Below are 15,593 nucleotides of genomic sequence, written 5' to 3' on the forward strand. Positions count from 1 at the left end.
ATGCTTGTTCCTGACCTTAAATAACTAGATCCCCACACACATGCAAAGACTATTGTGTGAAATACGTGGATAATTGTGACCAAGGAGGGAGAATCAGATGGGGCCATGAGCAGCGCACTTCACTGCATTTGCATTAAATCATTACGACTCAGAGAATTCTTGTAGTTGTTGTATATCATCCTTACAGCACCGTCTCCTCTAGGCACGCACAAGGTTTTGGTTTCAGCCGAGAAAACGTATGGATCGGAGCCCAATCCCATCATCTTCTGTCCCAACACAAACAGTAAGAAACATGGTCAGTCGTGTGCAAAACATTTATGTCAGTGCTCTTGTGGCTCAGAGAAAAAAACATGTGGCCTTCACTTTGAATTAACTGCATTTATTTGTAAAAATGTTATCACCTCGGGTGATGACTCCACACTGCTGGAAGGAGAAGGCAGCAGTGTTTGATTTAGTTAGACTTCAGCAAACCGCTTATTAATATTTAAAAGGGTGCATCTCAACAGATCATATGTACTTAATCAGTAAATTCACGGACTGCGATAATTGAGAAGAACCGGACCTGATAACTGGGTAAGAATCTCGCCTGTGGCCAAACAGATCAGACATGTCACTGTGAGATCATCCTTCATGTGAAACATCCCATAGCTTTAGCATATTCTTCTAGGATACAGATGTGCTTCTTAACCAAGTGTACCGTTTGTCTCTATGCAAACTTAAATATCCATAAGCCATCAAATACAAAAGAACGGACATGTATTGTAGTAATGTCAGTGTTTTATATAGTACAATACAGGCTGATATTTAAGGATTTATAGCCCCATCTTCACCGTGAAAAAAGAAAAAAAACTGGAGAAGGTTCCTTAATGGTGACAATCTTTAAGTAGCATTCTCTCACTCGCGCTCTCTATACAATATATGTACACACATTTTTTCCATCATTACAGGTATTGACAAACAAAACATGTAGCCATAAGGGAATAGAAAAGCAAAATACAGAACATTTTACTTTCTTTAGAAAATTAGAAATAAAAACATTTCAGCGTTTCCTGTTAACCCACCAAAACAAACCGCTCACTGACAGCTAGATCATTGGAACCCACACTGATTTTCAAGAAGCCACTCGAAATATTACCGGTCAACAGTGAACACAAAATTATATATATTTTTAAAAAGAAAACAACAGCAACATAAGTTTAAAGCACAAAAGAGGACGGGCTCTGCTCTTCGGGTCTTTTCTATGATAAGTGATGGTTTCAGTTCAGGTCCGCTCGGACCTCTTTATCACACAGCCGGCAGTGAGGAGGCCAGAGCTGCGGCAGCAAGGAGTCAGTCTTTCCATCAGTCCTCTAGTCCACCTTGACCACGCTGTAGATCTTATTTACAAACCAGAAGCAGGCGAAGAAGCCAATTGTACCTGTAGTGAAAGACAAGTTACAGGAATGATTTGATAAATGTTTCATCAAAAATAACAATGAAACCAAGCAAACACACTGACAAAATTAAAACATTCAAGTGGGACGTTTTGCCTTTGGAAATCTGTTTGAGACAAATGTGTATAAAGCGGAAAATTAACAAGAGGCCACAAGGGCTTGAAATGAATGTACTTCAGGAGGGCAAACATTTGTTGCAGCAAAAACTTCCATCCACGAAAAGGTTGAAAATAACTTTTGACAGGGTTGGAACTGCAATGACAGCAAAAACTCCAGCGGGAGGGGAGAATATCCTCCCCCAGTGTTGAGAAGCCAGATTACGGTCAAAATCCTGGATCAATTCATGCGGGTATAAAAGTCCTATGTGACTGCTCAATGGGGGCTACGCAGCCCAATCCTGAATTAAGTTGTGATCAAAGTTGGGATGAGGTGAAGAAGACAGACAGGAAAATAAAAACTTAAAAATGGAGAATGAGAGAGATTAGGATTATTTAGATCAAAACTGGAAGCAAGGAGGGAAACTGATCATCTTTTCCTTGAATCCTTGGATTATTTCTTGGCGGTAATCTTTTGACATCTCGTCCCCTTGCTACTTACAGCTCTGTCTTAAGATAGTGTCAGGCAGTGCTGCAGTGACAAGCAGGGCTACAGGCTAACTTATCGAGCCTAATGACAGTGTAACACCAGAAAAAAAACATGTCATCAGCTGACATCATGGTGAGCAGAATATCTCTGGGCGACATAAAAACCAGGCTGTTATCTAGTCCTGTGTATTACCCTCATACGGAGACTTACACACCCCTTGTCTCATCTGAGTGGGTGTGCAAGAGAGCTGGACAGGGCAAGAAGAGTGCTGTTTCCATGTCAACATGTATCAATCTTGTTTCTTTTAACATGGAGACAAAAGCGGCAACAATGCTCTGCTCATCCCAGCTTTGTGCTCACATGTTTGGTGTATCGATCTCCACAGCCGTAGTCACACGGCTTTATTTTAAGTGCAAAGCACAGAGAAACTGTCTCAGCAGCAAAGGTCAGGAGCCCTGCCTGCATTTAGACTTATTATCATCCACAGCAGCGAGCGAATGTTGAGCCTCTATCGTTTGATCTCCAGAAAAAAAAGAACAAAAAAAAAAAAGGAACTCCCTGATAAAACCGAGCTCTGGCTTGTGAAACTGCAAACCACAGACAGTAAAGTTGACCCAAATAAGTCTGCACAACTAGATCTGACCAGGAGGGACTTTGAGCATTCCAGTCTCATTTCTCACAGCCTCTCTGGTTTTCATTAAACTTTAAACAAAAAGGACGGTTAAAACGGGAGCACAAATAAATGCTGTATTACTGCATTTGACACAGTTCTTCTGTACTGCCACTATAAAAATAAAAAACATAGGCTTGGCTCTTTTACCTCAATTACAAGAACAAAATGTGTAATGATGTAATGGTGTGGACTACTTCCTGATGTGTAACTCATGGGAACAGAACAGAGATCCTGAATCTCTTCACCGTACAGTTGAACAGATGTTGGGTGGTACTACAAACACTGGGCAAAGCAAACAGTGCTATTCATACCTACACACCCTTTTCTGCCTGACTGACGGTAACATATTAAAGCTTTTTCACCGGTCATATCATTCTAGATACTTAAAGAGCTCACACGTCACTTGACTCAAAGCCTCACCTGTGAAGAGGAAGAAGATGAGGACCATAATCATAGTGTATCCAAAGTAGAGGATGGTGCTGGCGGCTCCAATTATTTGCAGCTTTGAGAAGAAGTAATGCACAGCGTAGATAAACAGATAGACGGCCGTGAAGCCGCTGGTCAGGAAGGAACGCCACCACCAGTGATAGTCCTGGACACACATTTCAAAAGAGGATCCATTAATTAAGATATGTGATGATACATGATATAAAAAGCTATACTGATGTTGACTCAATTAACCTACATAAATCATATTAGATTTTTCATGATGAAAAAAAGGACACAATGAATATATTCAGGAACAAGATCTAGTGCACATGCATCCACACAATATGACAATTATAAAGCAGTCCATGCTATTAACACTGAATTCATTTTGAAATTTCTTTTTCCAGACTCGAGTCTGACAAATGAGACAAAATATCCCTAAACATCCTGGTACCTCAGCACACAGGTGGAAGTAGCAGAGCAGAATTGTAGCCTCGGAGCAGGTGATGAGCAGGATAATGAAAACCAGGAACAGAAATCCAAACATGTAGTACATCTGATGAGACCTGAAAGACAGACAGAGACGTGAGGCAGAGCGCACATGGTTCAAAACAGGAAATACAGGCCAATCTGAACAGACAGCATTCCTGTCTTCTTACCAAATGCTGTTGAGGATGAAGAAAAGCTGGATGAAGATGCAACCAAAGGGCAGGATACCGCCCATGACTATACCAGGAATAGGCTTTGTGAAGAACGACTGCTCAGGTATTTGACGGGGGATCTGGTTTGTTCTCACTGGTTGCTCAATTGCCTGCACGGGAACAGAAAGAGAGAAGCAATGATTACAAAGTCGCAATCAATCATTTCAAGCTTGACAAATTAATAAAGTACTCACAGCCTTCTTGAATCCAAAGTAGGCACCCACAAAGGTGAGGGGCACGGAGATTCCAAACCACAGAGCCAATATAGCCACCAGAGTGCCAAAGGGGATTGCTGCTGAAGAGCCCTCCACCCAAAGGATCAGGTTCATCAGGAAGAAGTCTGCAAACACGATACTAGGGAGGGGAGGTACGAAAAGGAGAGTGACCGAGCAAAATAATAAATGTGAGAAGTATAAACGCAGAATGCAAGGCAACGTGTCACTCCATCACCGAAATGAGACAGATGAACAACAGCTGAGCAAAAGCACGGAGTGAACTTACCCCGGGCACAAGAGCGCTGTCAGCAAGACGTTCGTCTTCCACTTCTCACCTCCGAAAGCTGAGAACAGGAACAGAAATGGATGAAGATACCATGATAACAAAGATCACCCCGACTGTCACACAGACTTTCATGAAGCTTTGCTACAGACTGGACACTTACTTTTGTACAGGCGTGCAGACACATAGCCAGCAGGCGTGCCCAGCAGAACCCAGAGGACCACAGCACACGTCATCAGAGCCCCTCTGTTGGCCGGGGACAGGAAACCCAGGCAGGCCAGGACTACCGGGGACACGCAGTTATCAGGGCACTCATTCAGACATACAGCGCACTGATTTTAAAGCTTCTTCTATCCGCTGTCCTTCAACTTCAAACTGTAAAACCTAACATGGCTTGGCAATGGATATGGAAAATGGAAAATTAAACTCTCCTGCTATTCATGTTTAGGGAGATAACCTGCTGACCTTGAGCTTGCATTGTCTCAAAAGCTCCATATAATGTCTACTTAATTCAGTCTTCACATGCATACTCAGACTACTTCTAAACTATTAATGATTAACGAACGAAATGGACTGAGATGAATTGAATGTCTGCGTTTTGGTTAACACCAAGGAGAAGAGAAACTACTGAAAGAGAGATTAACAAGAATGAAACTTTCACATATATTACAACCTAATGTAAAATAGTCCTTACAGAGTGTGATGAAGGTCATGATGAAGATCTGGGTGCCCTGCCCGAGGAACACAGACAACAACATGCCTTTCCTGGGGGGACGGAAAACATCCCCGTGCACCTGCTTCCATCCCGACTCCTCCTGTGCGTCCTCCTGGGAGGGGGGGCGGACAGCAATACAGCAACAGTCACAATCACTGAGGTGCTTAATATTTGCAAATGATGATGTTAAAGGAAAACCAGCCACCAAGCAGTGAATATGACCTCTGCTAGCAAAGCAAAATAAGGTGAAGGCCGTGAAACCGTGGTTGAACCAAAACTGTAAAATATAGTGTGAAAAACGCCTCAGTCAATTCCAAACTATAAGAAACATCTTGAAACTGGCACATTAAAAATCATTAAAAAATCCACACCACATTTTACATTCTGTTTTAATGTGCCTGCTTGCCACAATCACACACCCAAAGACCTGATTTAATAACCAAAAAAAAAGGGTTTTCGTTCAAAACTGCTTTTCATTAGCTTACATAGGGTATAGAGGATTTCCCCATGGTCGATGGAAGCTTTATCAAGTCTGCCTGTGAAGTGTGACAAAATATTTATAATGTTGGGGATGGTGCACACAGTATGCTGGGTGCTATTTCAGACTGCAGAATCAAAGCATTAGCCAAGCAACTGTGATACAGCTAGGTTACTGCCAGGTGAGTCAAACGTTTCAGTTACAATCTAAGAATTGCATTGTGCACATGGCAGGATAAGACAAATTTACAGCCACAGGCAATAGGTGACATTTTACACCCCAATAACCCCAATAATGTATGGTCATTTAGAGTAGCTAAGAACAAGGCTGCTCTCTTCAAAGTTCCCATGAAGCTGCTGGTTTGGAAAGACAAAGTTTTCACCGATGAGGTACCGGCTACTTTAAATTGTTCATTTTCATGGTGGCAACATAAGAAAGAACTGATGAGATCTGTGCTCTTATGGCTATACTCTATTTTCTGCATCTTGGAGGAATCTTCACTTGTATCCTTGTGCTTCATATACACATCTGGATCAGCTCCATCTGAGACACAGCTCAACAATGCCTTTACCTGGTCCACCTGGTTGTATCTGGCAATGTCCTTGTGCAGGGTTCTCAGCATGATCATGGCAACCATGCCAGACAGGAAGAGGACAATGACCAAGGAGTTCATGATGCTGGACAAACACACGAGACATAACATGGCATCAACTGACAAGCATCGAGACTCAGAGAGTTTTAGGGAGAGAGTGAAAAATATGTTCATACCTAAACCACTGGATGTTGGTGTGAGGCATGGAGACCAGGATGTAGTCCCACCTGGAGGCCCATTTGATAGAATTGTTCTCCTGTAAAAGGAAGCAGTTATTACAGGAAAAATCACATGAAAATTCTCTTCATCCTCATTCTTATCGGTACATAAAAATTGTTATATATTAGTTACATATAATAAGTCATATAATGCAAGAGTTTGGGGGCCTACCTCAAATGTGACCGAATAGGTGTAAACTACGGACACATCATTTTCAAACTCCCCGGGGACCTCCATTGGGCTGCCTCCTTCACAACTTGGGTTTTTCTCATCCGTGTTTTTGATACTGTTGTGTACAAAACACACAAATCCTTCGTGTCAGATTATTACTGAATCTGGTGTTAGTGAGGTTGATTAAACCAAACTCAAAATACAGTGGCATCACATCCATCTACTGCCAACCACCATTACCTCTTTGGCTCCAGAGTGGCAGCCACCAGCCGAGCCCCTCTCCATCCTTCTGATGCTCCACTGTGGTAAGTGATCCTGATGTCCACGTGGTTGAAGATGTAAAATGTGTTCTTCTTGTTGAACTCGGACTGAAAAGAAAAATCTTATTGAATGTCGATTGCATGTTTTGATCATGATAATCATCAAGAGACAACAAAGAAAATACAATGACGGGATCTTTTCATTTAAAATATTGAAAGATATTTTTTGTTCATAACAATTAAAATTAAGCATTTTCCAAACATCCAAGATGTTGTACAAACCCTACATATCTTTGAGGGACACCCCTGACAAGTTCAACCATCCATGGTAGCAGAAATCACAACTCACATTGATAACACAAGCATCTTTAACTCTGCCATCTGTGGTAACAAGGCAGCCAATAGGGAAGCCTGGGTTGCAGTACTTCTGACCATCTTCCACATCGTAGCACCAAGTCACCGGCATGTTGTCAATGATCCTGAAAAAATAATTGGTTTACTTCAACAAGGTTCTTCATAAAGACATAAAGTCAGTGCTTTACATCTTTCAAACAAAACCACACTTCAAAAACTGATACACGTATGGATTACAGTCAAGCACAGTATGCATTTTACTGACCAGTGGTGCTGGTAGTTCAGTTGCATTCCCATCTTAAGAAAATTAAGCTTGGTTGCATCATCCTTGTTCTCTTTCTTGTAGGTTTTTGTGCACACTGCCTTGCATTTCACATCCTGTTTGAAGTTGAACTGTGGACAGCAGATGAGTGTCACATGGCATCAATGGAAAACATCACAAATAGGGAATTTATAGGGAATCTAAAATAGGCAATACCATAAATGTCAATCAGGCATAGATTTTCAGGTTACCGCTCACCTTGTATGGTGAAGACTCAATTCGTTCACCGAACAGCACCTGTCCGAGGTTCTCAGAAGGCCTCTTTTCCTTGGCATCTTTGCAAAAGTCGAACCTTTAACAATTTCACAGATAGCCGCGGACAATGACAAGATGATAGTGAGCTGGAGAGCATAAAACCAGACTTTACACAAAATGCGTCCAGAAGAAACTAAATGATACTTACCCATCATACTCATAAGGCAGGACTGACTCCACTGAGTCCAAGCGATTGACAAACAGCTCGATCACCGTCTGTAAAGAAGCAAAAACACAATTTAGTCTTTATTGCTATATTTGTTTTACTGAAACAGAGCTGTTAACAGGCCAATAGCTGACAGGCTGCCACTGCTTCAGGTCCATTTATACTGACCTCAATACTGCTCAGTCGCAACCAAGGACTAATTTTGTAATGGATCATTATATTGGATCTAATCTCCAAAAAGGGTGAATGACTTGCAAGATTTCAACGTCTCAGACAGTCCAAACTTACCTGGTCTTCGCCGGGACAGAGTAGTTGCCAGTCAAGATTTAGGTTACATTCATAACTATTGTCTGTCATGATTCAATATTTGAATAGGTGTAAATGTGCTAACAGTCTAATAGCAGGCTGTAAAAAAACGAACATCTCAGTAAGTAAAGATATTAATTTGGCAATGACAACGAATGCCAACAAAACATTTAACAGTGCATCAAAATATCGACGTTACAGCGCTGCGCTTCCAGGTAATAGACGGGGCCTTTCCTCTGAAGAAGACATGCTAGCTAGCAAGACTGAGGAAGGTGACAAACTGAAAGGAATACGGTTTGCCAATTCCAACTACAGCGGGAAATTCAGTAAATGAGCGTACACAAAAATTATGAGTGTCATGAATTCACCATACCTGGCAATCATCACCACCTTTGCCGTCTTCACAAAAACTCACTGGGGCTAAACCCGGAAGGTAAAACGCCGAGCACGAACAGAAATACGAAACTAGCGAATAAACCAGCAGAAAACCAAAGTGTGTCCGCCTCTTCATTTTAACGCGGACACCGTTCTTCGAAGATTCGTATACTTGTGTCAAAGGAGAGTGTTCCTTCTTACAAGGAAAGGGGATGTTTGCTAGCTCTGCGCTGTTAGCTTGATCTTACAGGACGCAGCGGCTGAGCTGATCTGTCTGGCGCAACCAGCATCAGTGACGTCCGACTCTGTCAAGCTATGCGGAAGTCATAAGATTAGCACCGGAAGTCAAATAATTCTACCTTCGAAATAAACACGTGTCATAAATAATGTGTTTAGTATGTAGGATTTATACATTTATATGTTATATCGATATACTCATGATATTTCTTGTAGGATAATTTAGTATAAATCTGATTATAAAGAATTATATTCAAAATCTGAGTTACACGTACATCGCCAATGGTTTTACGTTGAAAGGAGATATGTCGGACGTCATATATTCCTCCTGAACGACTTGACACCGTGGAAGTTAACACTGACGTTGCCTATCGATTGCTGAAGGGATAAACATCCTTTTTAATCTTCATAAGAACAATACATTGCGCTAAACTGCATGGAAGTTAGAAAACGCTCAATGAAAAATAAAATAAATGCAAAATAATGATAAATGAATAATGACTAAAAACTACAGTCATGAATTGCTGGCTAATTTCAGAGAGATCCTTAAAAGACGCCTGACTAGAAAAACCAGAATTGGTACATGTACTTTGCAAAGAACACACGGTACTATGAAAGTGTACAGAAGTGCAAAACATCATTTGTGATGTTTTGACAGTGTTGTCACTACTGATGTCAACCATTGCTACTGAATAAGACCCACTAAAACAGTCCCTTGTCCCTGAAAGAAGAAGCAGAAGAATAAGAGGTAACTATTCATGCTTGAGTACTGTGGGCCCCTGCATAGCCTGTTTGGTAGGTCGTCTCACTAAGACAGATAGGCCTATATCTGCAATGAGCTCACACAGAGCTAGACATAAATCAGCTGATTTATGTCTAGCTCTTAGTGAAAGCAAGTATTGGCATATTATTACCAGTACCTTACACAAGTACAAATTTGCAGTCCTTGTAGGCTACTTTACTTCATCGTACTTACATTATGAACAATCAATCAAAATCTAGTGCATTGTTTAAGGTTAAATTACCCTAGAGTATGATATTAACCTGCTACAGTAAAATGCTGCCTACATGTTGATGAATCAATATTGTATACGTACACATGAGGGCCATGTGGTTCTCAAATTACCACCATCCAAACACAAAATGTGTCCATTCCACCTGGGAACATATCCTGAAACCCAAATGCAATGAACTGACAAATGATGACATGTCTCATCGAGACATTTGAGCAGAGGTTCGTACCATGTTATAAAGACTGGAGTTACGGTTTTGGACTTTAGGGGGCAGTGTTACATTTTGGCGTGTCTGCTTTCTACCGGAAGCAAAGGAGGAAGGCGGAAGGGAGTGGAAAGAAACGACGTTAACCGTTGCTCACACAAAGCCGCGGTAAAGTGCTGTACGGTAGCGTATAGCTGTATGCTCGCATACGCAACCTAGAAACAGTAATATTGTCTTTTTTGAATATATTTTTAGAGTAGCGTGTTAGCATTTGTTAAGTTCGATTCCGCGCTAGTAGCGTGACTACTTGCTAGCTAGTGTTAGCCAAGTAAGCAGCTACAACCACATTTATCGCCATTTTGCGCATTCAACAGCCGAAGTCTTTCGCCAGCAGGAAGGTAAGCACCACAGGAATGTCTGGACTCTGGGGGCAAATTCAGCCTGTCGTGTTGTATTTGCAGATGTTCGAGGTACCAATAGCTGTATACGACTCTTCTGTTTTTGCAGGCGGTGGATTTTGTAGCATGGCAGAGGCGGACCGACCAGGGAAGCTCTTCATCGGTGGTCTGAACACCGAGACCACCGAGAAGGCCCTGGAGCAGTACTTCAGCAAATATGGCAGGATTGTCGAAGGTAAGAATGAAGTAACCCTTGGTCAATTATTTTTTTCTATGAAATGTGTGAAATGTTTTTGTCACTTCAGTGGACTCTGGTGTGTAATCAAAGCTCATTTCCCCCCCTTTGATTACTCAAGCGCCCATTATCTCTTCACTTAACATAAAGCCTTTTCTGAGCTGCCCTTTTGAAACCAGCTTGTTTCCTGTCAAATATTTTCAGACATGTTTAAACAGGAAAGCAGAAAATGAGAAAACCTTTGAACCGTGAAGGAGACACATTGGTTAAAACTGAGAGTTATAGTCATAGTTCGTAAAAATGTGGGTAGTAGTAAGAGCATGCTTTTTCAAAGTTAATTGTTTCAAAATAGGTTGTTTTACCCTTTTGGATGATAAGCTGTTTCAACATCAATCACAAAGCTGTCTTCTCTCTGTGTTTCCCCATTTCAGTTCTTTTGATGAAGGATCGTGAAACAAACAAATCAAGAGGCTTTGCCTTTGTTACTTTTGAAAGTCCAGGCGACGCAAAGGATGCAGCACGAGAAATGAATGGAAAGGTAGGAACTATATTTAATCAGCCATAATCCCCCAAATCTACTTGAAGTTGTGATTGTAATTGTAATTCCCTCACCACAGTCTCTTGATGGCAAGTCTATCAAAGTGGAGCAGGCTACAAAACCACAGTTTGAGAGTGCTGGCAGGCGAGGGCCTCCACCAATGCACTCTCGCAGTCGTGGTCCACCCAGAGGCCCCCGTGGTTCAAGGGGAGGTCCTGGTGGCATGAGGGGCCCACCATCCAGAGGTGAATTATTAACTTATTAGTCAGTTCAGTATGAAATAATAACATGTGAAACTGTACAATGTTCTCATTGAATGTGTTTTCTTGTGATACATTTTTATGGACCCTGTGTGTTAATATCTGCTTTTCTTGTCTTGTAAAAGACTACTATGATAATTCAGGGAATGTAGAAACCTTCTTTAAAGGGATGTCATCCAGAGGTCCCCCTCCAATGAAGAGAGGACCCCCAGTTCGTAACGGAGGTCCCCCACCCAAGAGGTCTGCACCATCTGGTCCCATGAGTAGACGTAAGTGTTAAGGGATTTTGTTACTACTTATCTCAATCTGATTGCACCCAGCGATGTGTAAGTAATTTTAAAAAATGTATTGACAGGATACCCAGTGATTCCTGTCTTAAGAATGTGCTTGTTCCCTGTCTGAAATTCTTAATCGGGGAACAAGCACGTTAAAGTATGTATCTCAGAGTTATTTAGTGATTGATGAGCCATTTTGTTATTATTTCGTGTGATCCAGCGCCGATGTCAAGGGACAGGGATCCCTATGGTCCACCCCCTCCTCGCAGAGACTCCATGATGTCCAGGAGGGATGATTATCCATCACCAAGAGATGATCACTACAACTCAAAAGACAGGTAGGACATTTAAAATTTGCTTGCATTTTACATGAGTATGCATTTCAACATAACATAACAATCTTAAAATGTCAGTGTTACAGCTCCTCATTTAATTGTACTACATTTCACAGCTACTCCAGTCGGGATTATAATTCCAGAGATTCAAGGGACTATGGACCTCCTCCCAGAGATTATTCTTACAGGGAATACAGCAATTCCAGTTCCCGAGATGACTATGGCTCAATGTCAAGAGGATATAGGTATGAGTTGATGTAAAAGGTTAAAAAATGAGATTCAGATCTCACTTGGTCATTATCTAACAATTGTTGGTATGATTTAGTGACCGTGATGGTTATGGCGGAGGCCGGGAACCCAGAAGCTATATGGACCGTCCAAGTGGTGGCTCTTACAGAGATTCTTATGATGGTTACGGTAAGATATAACTCCATTAATGTCATGCTAACAGGTGACCACTGTGGCACAAAGAAGAGCTGCACAAATAACCAGCCAAATCACAGCACTGACTCGCACAATCTCCAGTCACAAGATGCTGCGGTTTTCCCCTCCCCAGAGGAAACAGCATTCAGGCAGCCTCTTTAACCTTTTTTTCTTCCCTTCGCCGCAACGCCAATCTGCCGTCCAAGTTGCATACTTCCATGCTAATATATAACCATTGGCATCTCAACTGAAAAATGAAATGATATTGTCCACATTATCACAGTCCTTACTGCCGTTGAAATCAGCAAAAGAATCGGTGTTTGTGGCAATATCATGCAGAGTATATAATGTGACCCAGACAGTTGGCAACCATAAGGAACCCAAAAAAGTCCTTGGAAACATCTGTTGACCACCCATGTGTTGCCTAGCAAAGCACTCCCTCAAGGAGTAACGTTCAAAAAAAATCCATCAAGACAACTCTGAAAACCTCGTCCTTACCTGCAGTTCTAACACTTGGAGCTCTAAAAGGAAAAATGGCTACTCAGATCAATGGCATGCTGAAATGGGTAACGCTGCCCTTTTATTCCCTGTGCTTGGATATTTTACTGCCCATATCAACTCAATGTCCGTGTTAACTTTAAGATCGATTACACGATGGGACATTTAATCATGTCTTCCATTAAATTTATCTGTCACAGAATTAATTCTATTGGCAAAAAACAATGAGCACTTCAGAGTGCAAGAAAATGTATAAATTGAACCTTGCCAATTACCTGACCCATTGACCCTGCAGGTAACTCTCGCAGCGCCCCACCTTCAAGGGGCCCCCCACCATCCTATGGTGGGAGCAGTGGAAGCAGTCGTTACGATGACTATGGCAGCAGTTCCCGGGATGGCTATGGCAGTCGTGACAGTTACCCCAGCAGTCGGAGTGACCCATATCCACCTAGCCGTGGTGAGCGAATGGGCAGGCAGGAGAGGGGCCCAGCTCCCCCTGGCGAGAGAGGCTACCCTCCTCGTGATTCGTACAGCAGCTCAAGTCGTGGAGGGCCACGCGGTGGCCGTGGTGGCAATCGTCCCGATAGAGGAATGGCTCGCAGCAGATACTGAACTGGACTTGGAAATCACATGAAAGGAAACCGTATTCTCCGTCACAGTTAACAGGTGTTTTGGAAGAAATCTGACAAGACAAACTAGCCATGTCTGCATCTATGGATATAAATCTTAGATTAGAAGTGTATCTTGACTTTCCCAGTTTTCCTATGTGTAAAAGTTTTTGTTTTTTTTGGTTTTTTTTTTAGTATTTCTCTTGCTCATGTAACAGTACAGTTACCAAGTGAGTGTTAGTTTTTGTACATTCAAGTGCTGTTGGAGTCTGCAATGCCCTATAAGTCTGGCTTTCCTACTTTAATAAAGCTTTTAGTTGTACCATGACCACTGCTCATCAATTTTCAAAACAAGACCAGAGGCGGTACCATGAAGGCTGAGTGACAACGCAGTCGCCTTTTACAAAGTTTTCTGCAAAGCTTAGGTGAGTCTCTGCTCGTGCTATATAAATAGTCGAGTGACTCGAGTTCAGTCTTAACACCAATGTGCCATCAACTGGACGCTACTGTTTTCAAGCGTTAGGCAAATGTCACTGTCAAAATGTTCCAATGTAGTTTCCTTGGAAATGGATCCATCACCCTAGAGCCATTTGATGGCATGCAACGACAAAACCAAAGGAAACAGCAACCAAATGCAACTCGACTGGTAGTCAACAGCTGGTAAGCAAAGCAAACCTCTTTGTTTCTCATCTGTAAATGAGTTTCTCATTGTCCTGTATTACAGTCTCCTCTCAAAGGGGGGTGATTTTTCAAGACCTTTTCGCCTCAGAGGACAAAAGAAAAAAGGAGGTCAACTGAATGTGCCCTTTACATTGTAGTCCGTTTTCATCAGCTAAAATTGTCGAAAGTGCAACAACATCCCAAGAAGTTTCGTCCCTTTTCAGCAGCGAAAGTTTAACAGCCTTTTTGCCAGCTGAGCCCTCAGAACGCTGTTTTTGCCCAAACAATCGTCCAAACCTCAGTAAAATGATTGGCAACCGTGCATTTTTTTAAATCCTGAGTAAAGATATCGACGTATTTGTAAGCCTTTTTTCTTGGTAAAACTAAAGAGCCATTTTTAAATCCAGAGCCATTTTCTCAGTATCAAAACATTTTCCACAAGCATGCCAATTCAAACAATGGAGACCTCTGGAAGACCACCCTCGCCCTAACTGCCAAACTGGACACGATCACGGAAGCGAATTCGCAGTCGGACCAAGGACTACAAAATCATTTCAAGATGTTTCATGAATACATGATCAAGAGAGGGGCAACATGTTAACAATATGTTCTCATTGCAGGATGAACACCCCTCCAAGGCAACTGCCCTTGCAATTTACCTGAACTGTGTCCTCCAGTTATTGGACCAATGAAACCACAGTGCACGAGCGCGGGTATGTCAACCAGACTAATTATAATACTTATGTGTGTTCATGGTATGAAAAGTACCACAGTGGATTATCTATTATTTGCATAAAAATGTTGAGAAATTCTACTTTTGAAATGCAAATGACCACTGCGGTTGTGCCATAATAGATAGATAAATTCAAGTATTGACATGTAATCAGTGGTTTTTCATGCTTGCTGTCTTTCAGATGCTGGCACAGGCTTCTGCTGAGGGCGCTGGTCGAGTCTTCAAGTGGAAACGCGTGTTGAAAGTGGAAGAAACGGAGGCGGAGGATTCACTCATTCAAGTTTTTTTTTTTTTTTTTGTCATTTTCAATAAAGAGTTTAAAAGGAGCTCTGTTGTTCACCCAGTTTTGTCTTGTCATGAAAGAAGAGTGAAATTAGTGCAGATGGGCCCTGAACCAGGAACTGTTGTACCTAGTTAGAGTATTTTTTTGTTTTTATTTACCTGCATTGTAATTCTGTTTCTCATGATAAATAATTTACCATGATTAACTCTTCCTACTCAATTTCTAGATCTATTGAGGTGATCATATGGTTTCCTGCTGCAAATATCACAGTTCAGTCAACATAAATTTATATATATATATAGCTTTCACTAGCCCATAAGAAAATTGAATAAAACCAGATTTTTATTATAATAATTTTTT

The 15,593-nt window shown here is 41.6% G+C and overlaps 2 protein-coding genes across 4 annotated transcripts; one reads left to right on the forward strand and one right to left on the reverse strand.

Moving 5' to 3' along the window:
- Positions 1 to 363: 363 nt before the first annotated feature.
- tm9sf5 (transmembrane 9 superfamily protein member 5) lies at positions 364 to 8,829 on the reverse strand. 2 transcript variants are annotated; one of them, XM_070962491.1, is made up of 18 exons: positions 8,531 to 8,829; positions 7,834 to 7,901; positions 7,629 to 7,722; positions 7,374 to 7,501; positions 7,104 to 7,233; positions 6,735 to 6,862; positions 6,495 to 6,609; positions 6,281 to 6,360; positions 6,084 to 6,189; positions 5,520 to 5,570; positions 5,014 to 5,146; positions 4,483 to 4,602; positions 4,323 to 4,380; positions 4,016 to 4,175; positions 3,780 to 3,931; positions 3,575 to 3,686; positions 3,112 to 3,283; positions 364 to 1,417 (listed from the first exon to the last, which is right to left on the reverse strand). In XM_070962491.1, the coding sequence occupies exons 1-18, from the start codon at positions 8,666 to 8,668 to the stop codon at positions 1,350 to 1,352; spliced, it is 2,013 nt and encodes a 670-aa protein (XP_070818592.1). In that variant the 5' UTR covers positions 8,669 to 8,829; the 3' UTR covers positions 364 to 1,349. The 2 variants fall into 2 exon arrangements, with proteins under 2 accessions (XP_070818592.1, XP_070818593.1); XM_070962492.1 differs by lacking the exon at positions 5,520 to 5,570.
- A 1,263-nt stretch (positions 8,830 to 10,092) lies between these two features.
- Positions 10,093 to 15,581, forward strand: rbmx (RNA binding motif protein X-linked). 2 transcript variants are annotated; one of them, XR_011602175.1, is made up of 10 exons: positions 10,096 to 10,385; positions 10,495 to 10,620; positions 11,052 to 11,158; positions 11,238 to 11,403; positions 11,544 to 11,687; positions 11,914 to 12,031; positions 12,145 to 12,273; positions 12,354 to 12,445; positions 14,838 to 14,930; positions 15,132 to 15,581. XR_011602175.1 is itself a non-coding variant. In XM_070962541.1 (9 exons), the coding sequence occupies exons 2-9, from the start codon at positions 10,512 to 10,514 to the stop codon at positions 13,559 to 13,561; spliced, it is 1,182 nt and encodes a 393-aa protein (XP_070818642.1). In that variant the 5' UTR covers positions 10,093 to 10,385; positions 10,495 to 10,511; the 3' UTR covers positions 13,562 to 13,885. The 2 variants fall into 2 exon arrangements, 1 of the variants encoding a protein (XP_070818642.1); XM_070962541.1 differs by lacking the exons at positions 14,838 to 14,930; positions 15,132 to 15,581 and adding an exon at positions 13,245 to 13,885 and having other exon boundaries at positions 10,093 to 10,385.
- Positions 15,582 to 15,593: the final 12 nt, after the last annotated feature.

Source organism: Chaetodon trifascialis, chromosome 5 (assembly GCF_039877785.1).
Source record: "Chaetodon trifascialis isolate fChaTrf1 chromosome 5, fChaTrf1.hap1, whole genome shotgun sequence".
NCBI lineage: Eukaryota > Metazoa > Chordata > Actinopteri > Chaetodontiformes > Chaetodontidae > Chaetodon > Chaetodon trifascialis.

Coding starts and splice junctions, on each gene's coding strand:
- tm9sf5 (XM_070962491.1), bottom strand. CDS start 8,668: ATGAAGAGGCGGACACACTTTGGTTTTCTGCTGGTTTATTCGCTAGTT. Junction 6,610..6,734: donor GCCACTCTGGAGCCAAAGAG/GTAATGGTGGTT, acceptor TGTACACAACAG/TATCAAAAACACGGATGAGA. Junction 3,284..3,574: donor ACTTCCACCTGTGTGCTGAG/GTACCAGGATGT, acceptor ATGTGTGTCCAG/GACTATCACTGGTGGTGGCG.
- rbmx (XM_070962541.1), top strand. CDS start 10,512: ATGGCAGAGGCGGACCGACCAGGGAAGCTCTTCATCGGTGGTCTGAAC. Junction 10,621..11,051: donor ATATGGCAGGATTGTCGAAG/GTAAGAATGAAG, acceptor TCCCCATTTCAG/TTCTTTTGATGAAGGATCGT. Junction 11,159..11,237: donor CACGAGAAATGAATGGAAAG/GTAGGAACTATA, acceptor CCCTCACCACAG/TCTCTTGATGGCAAGTCTAT.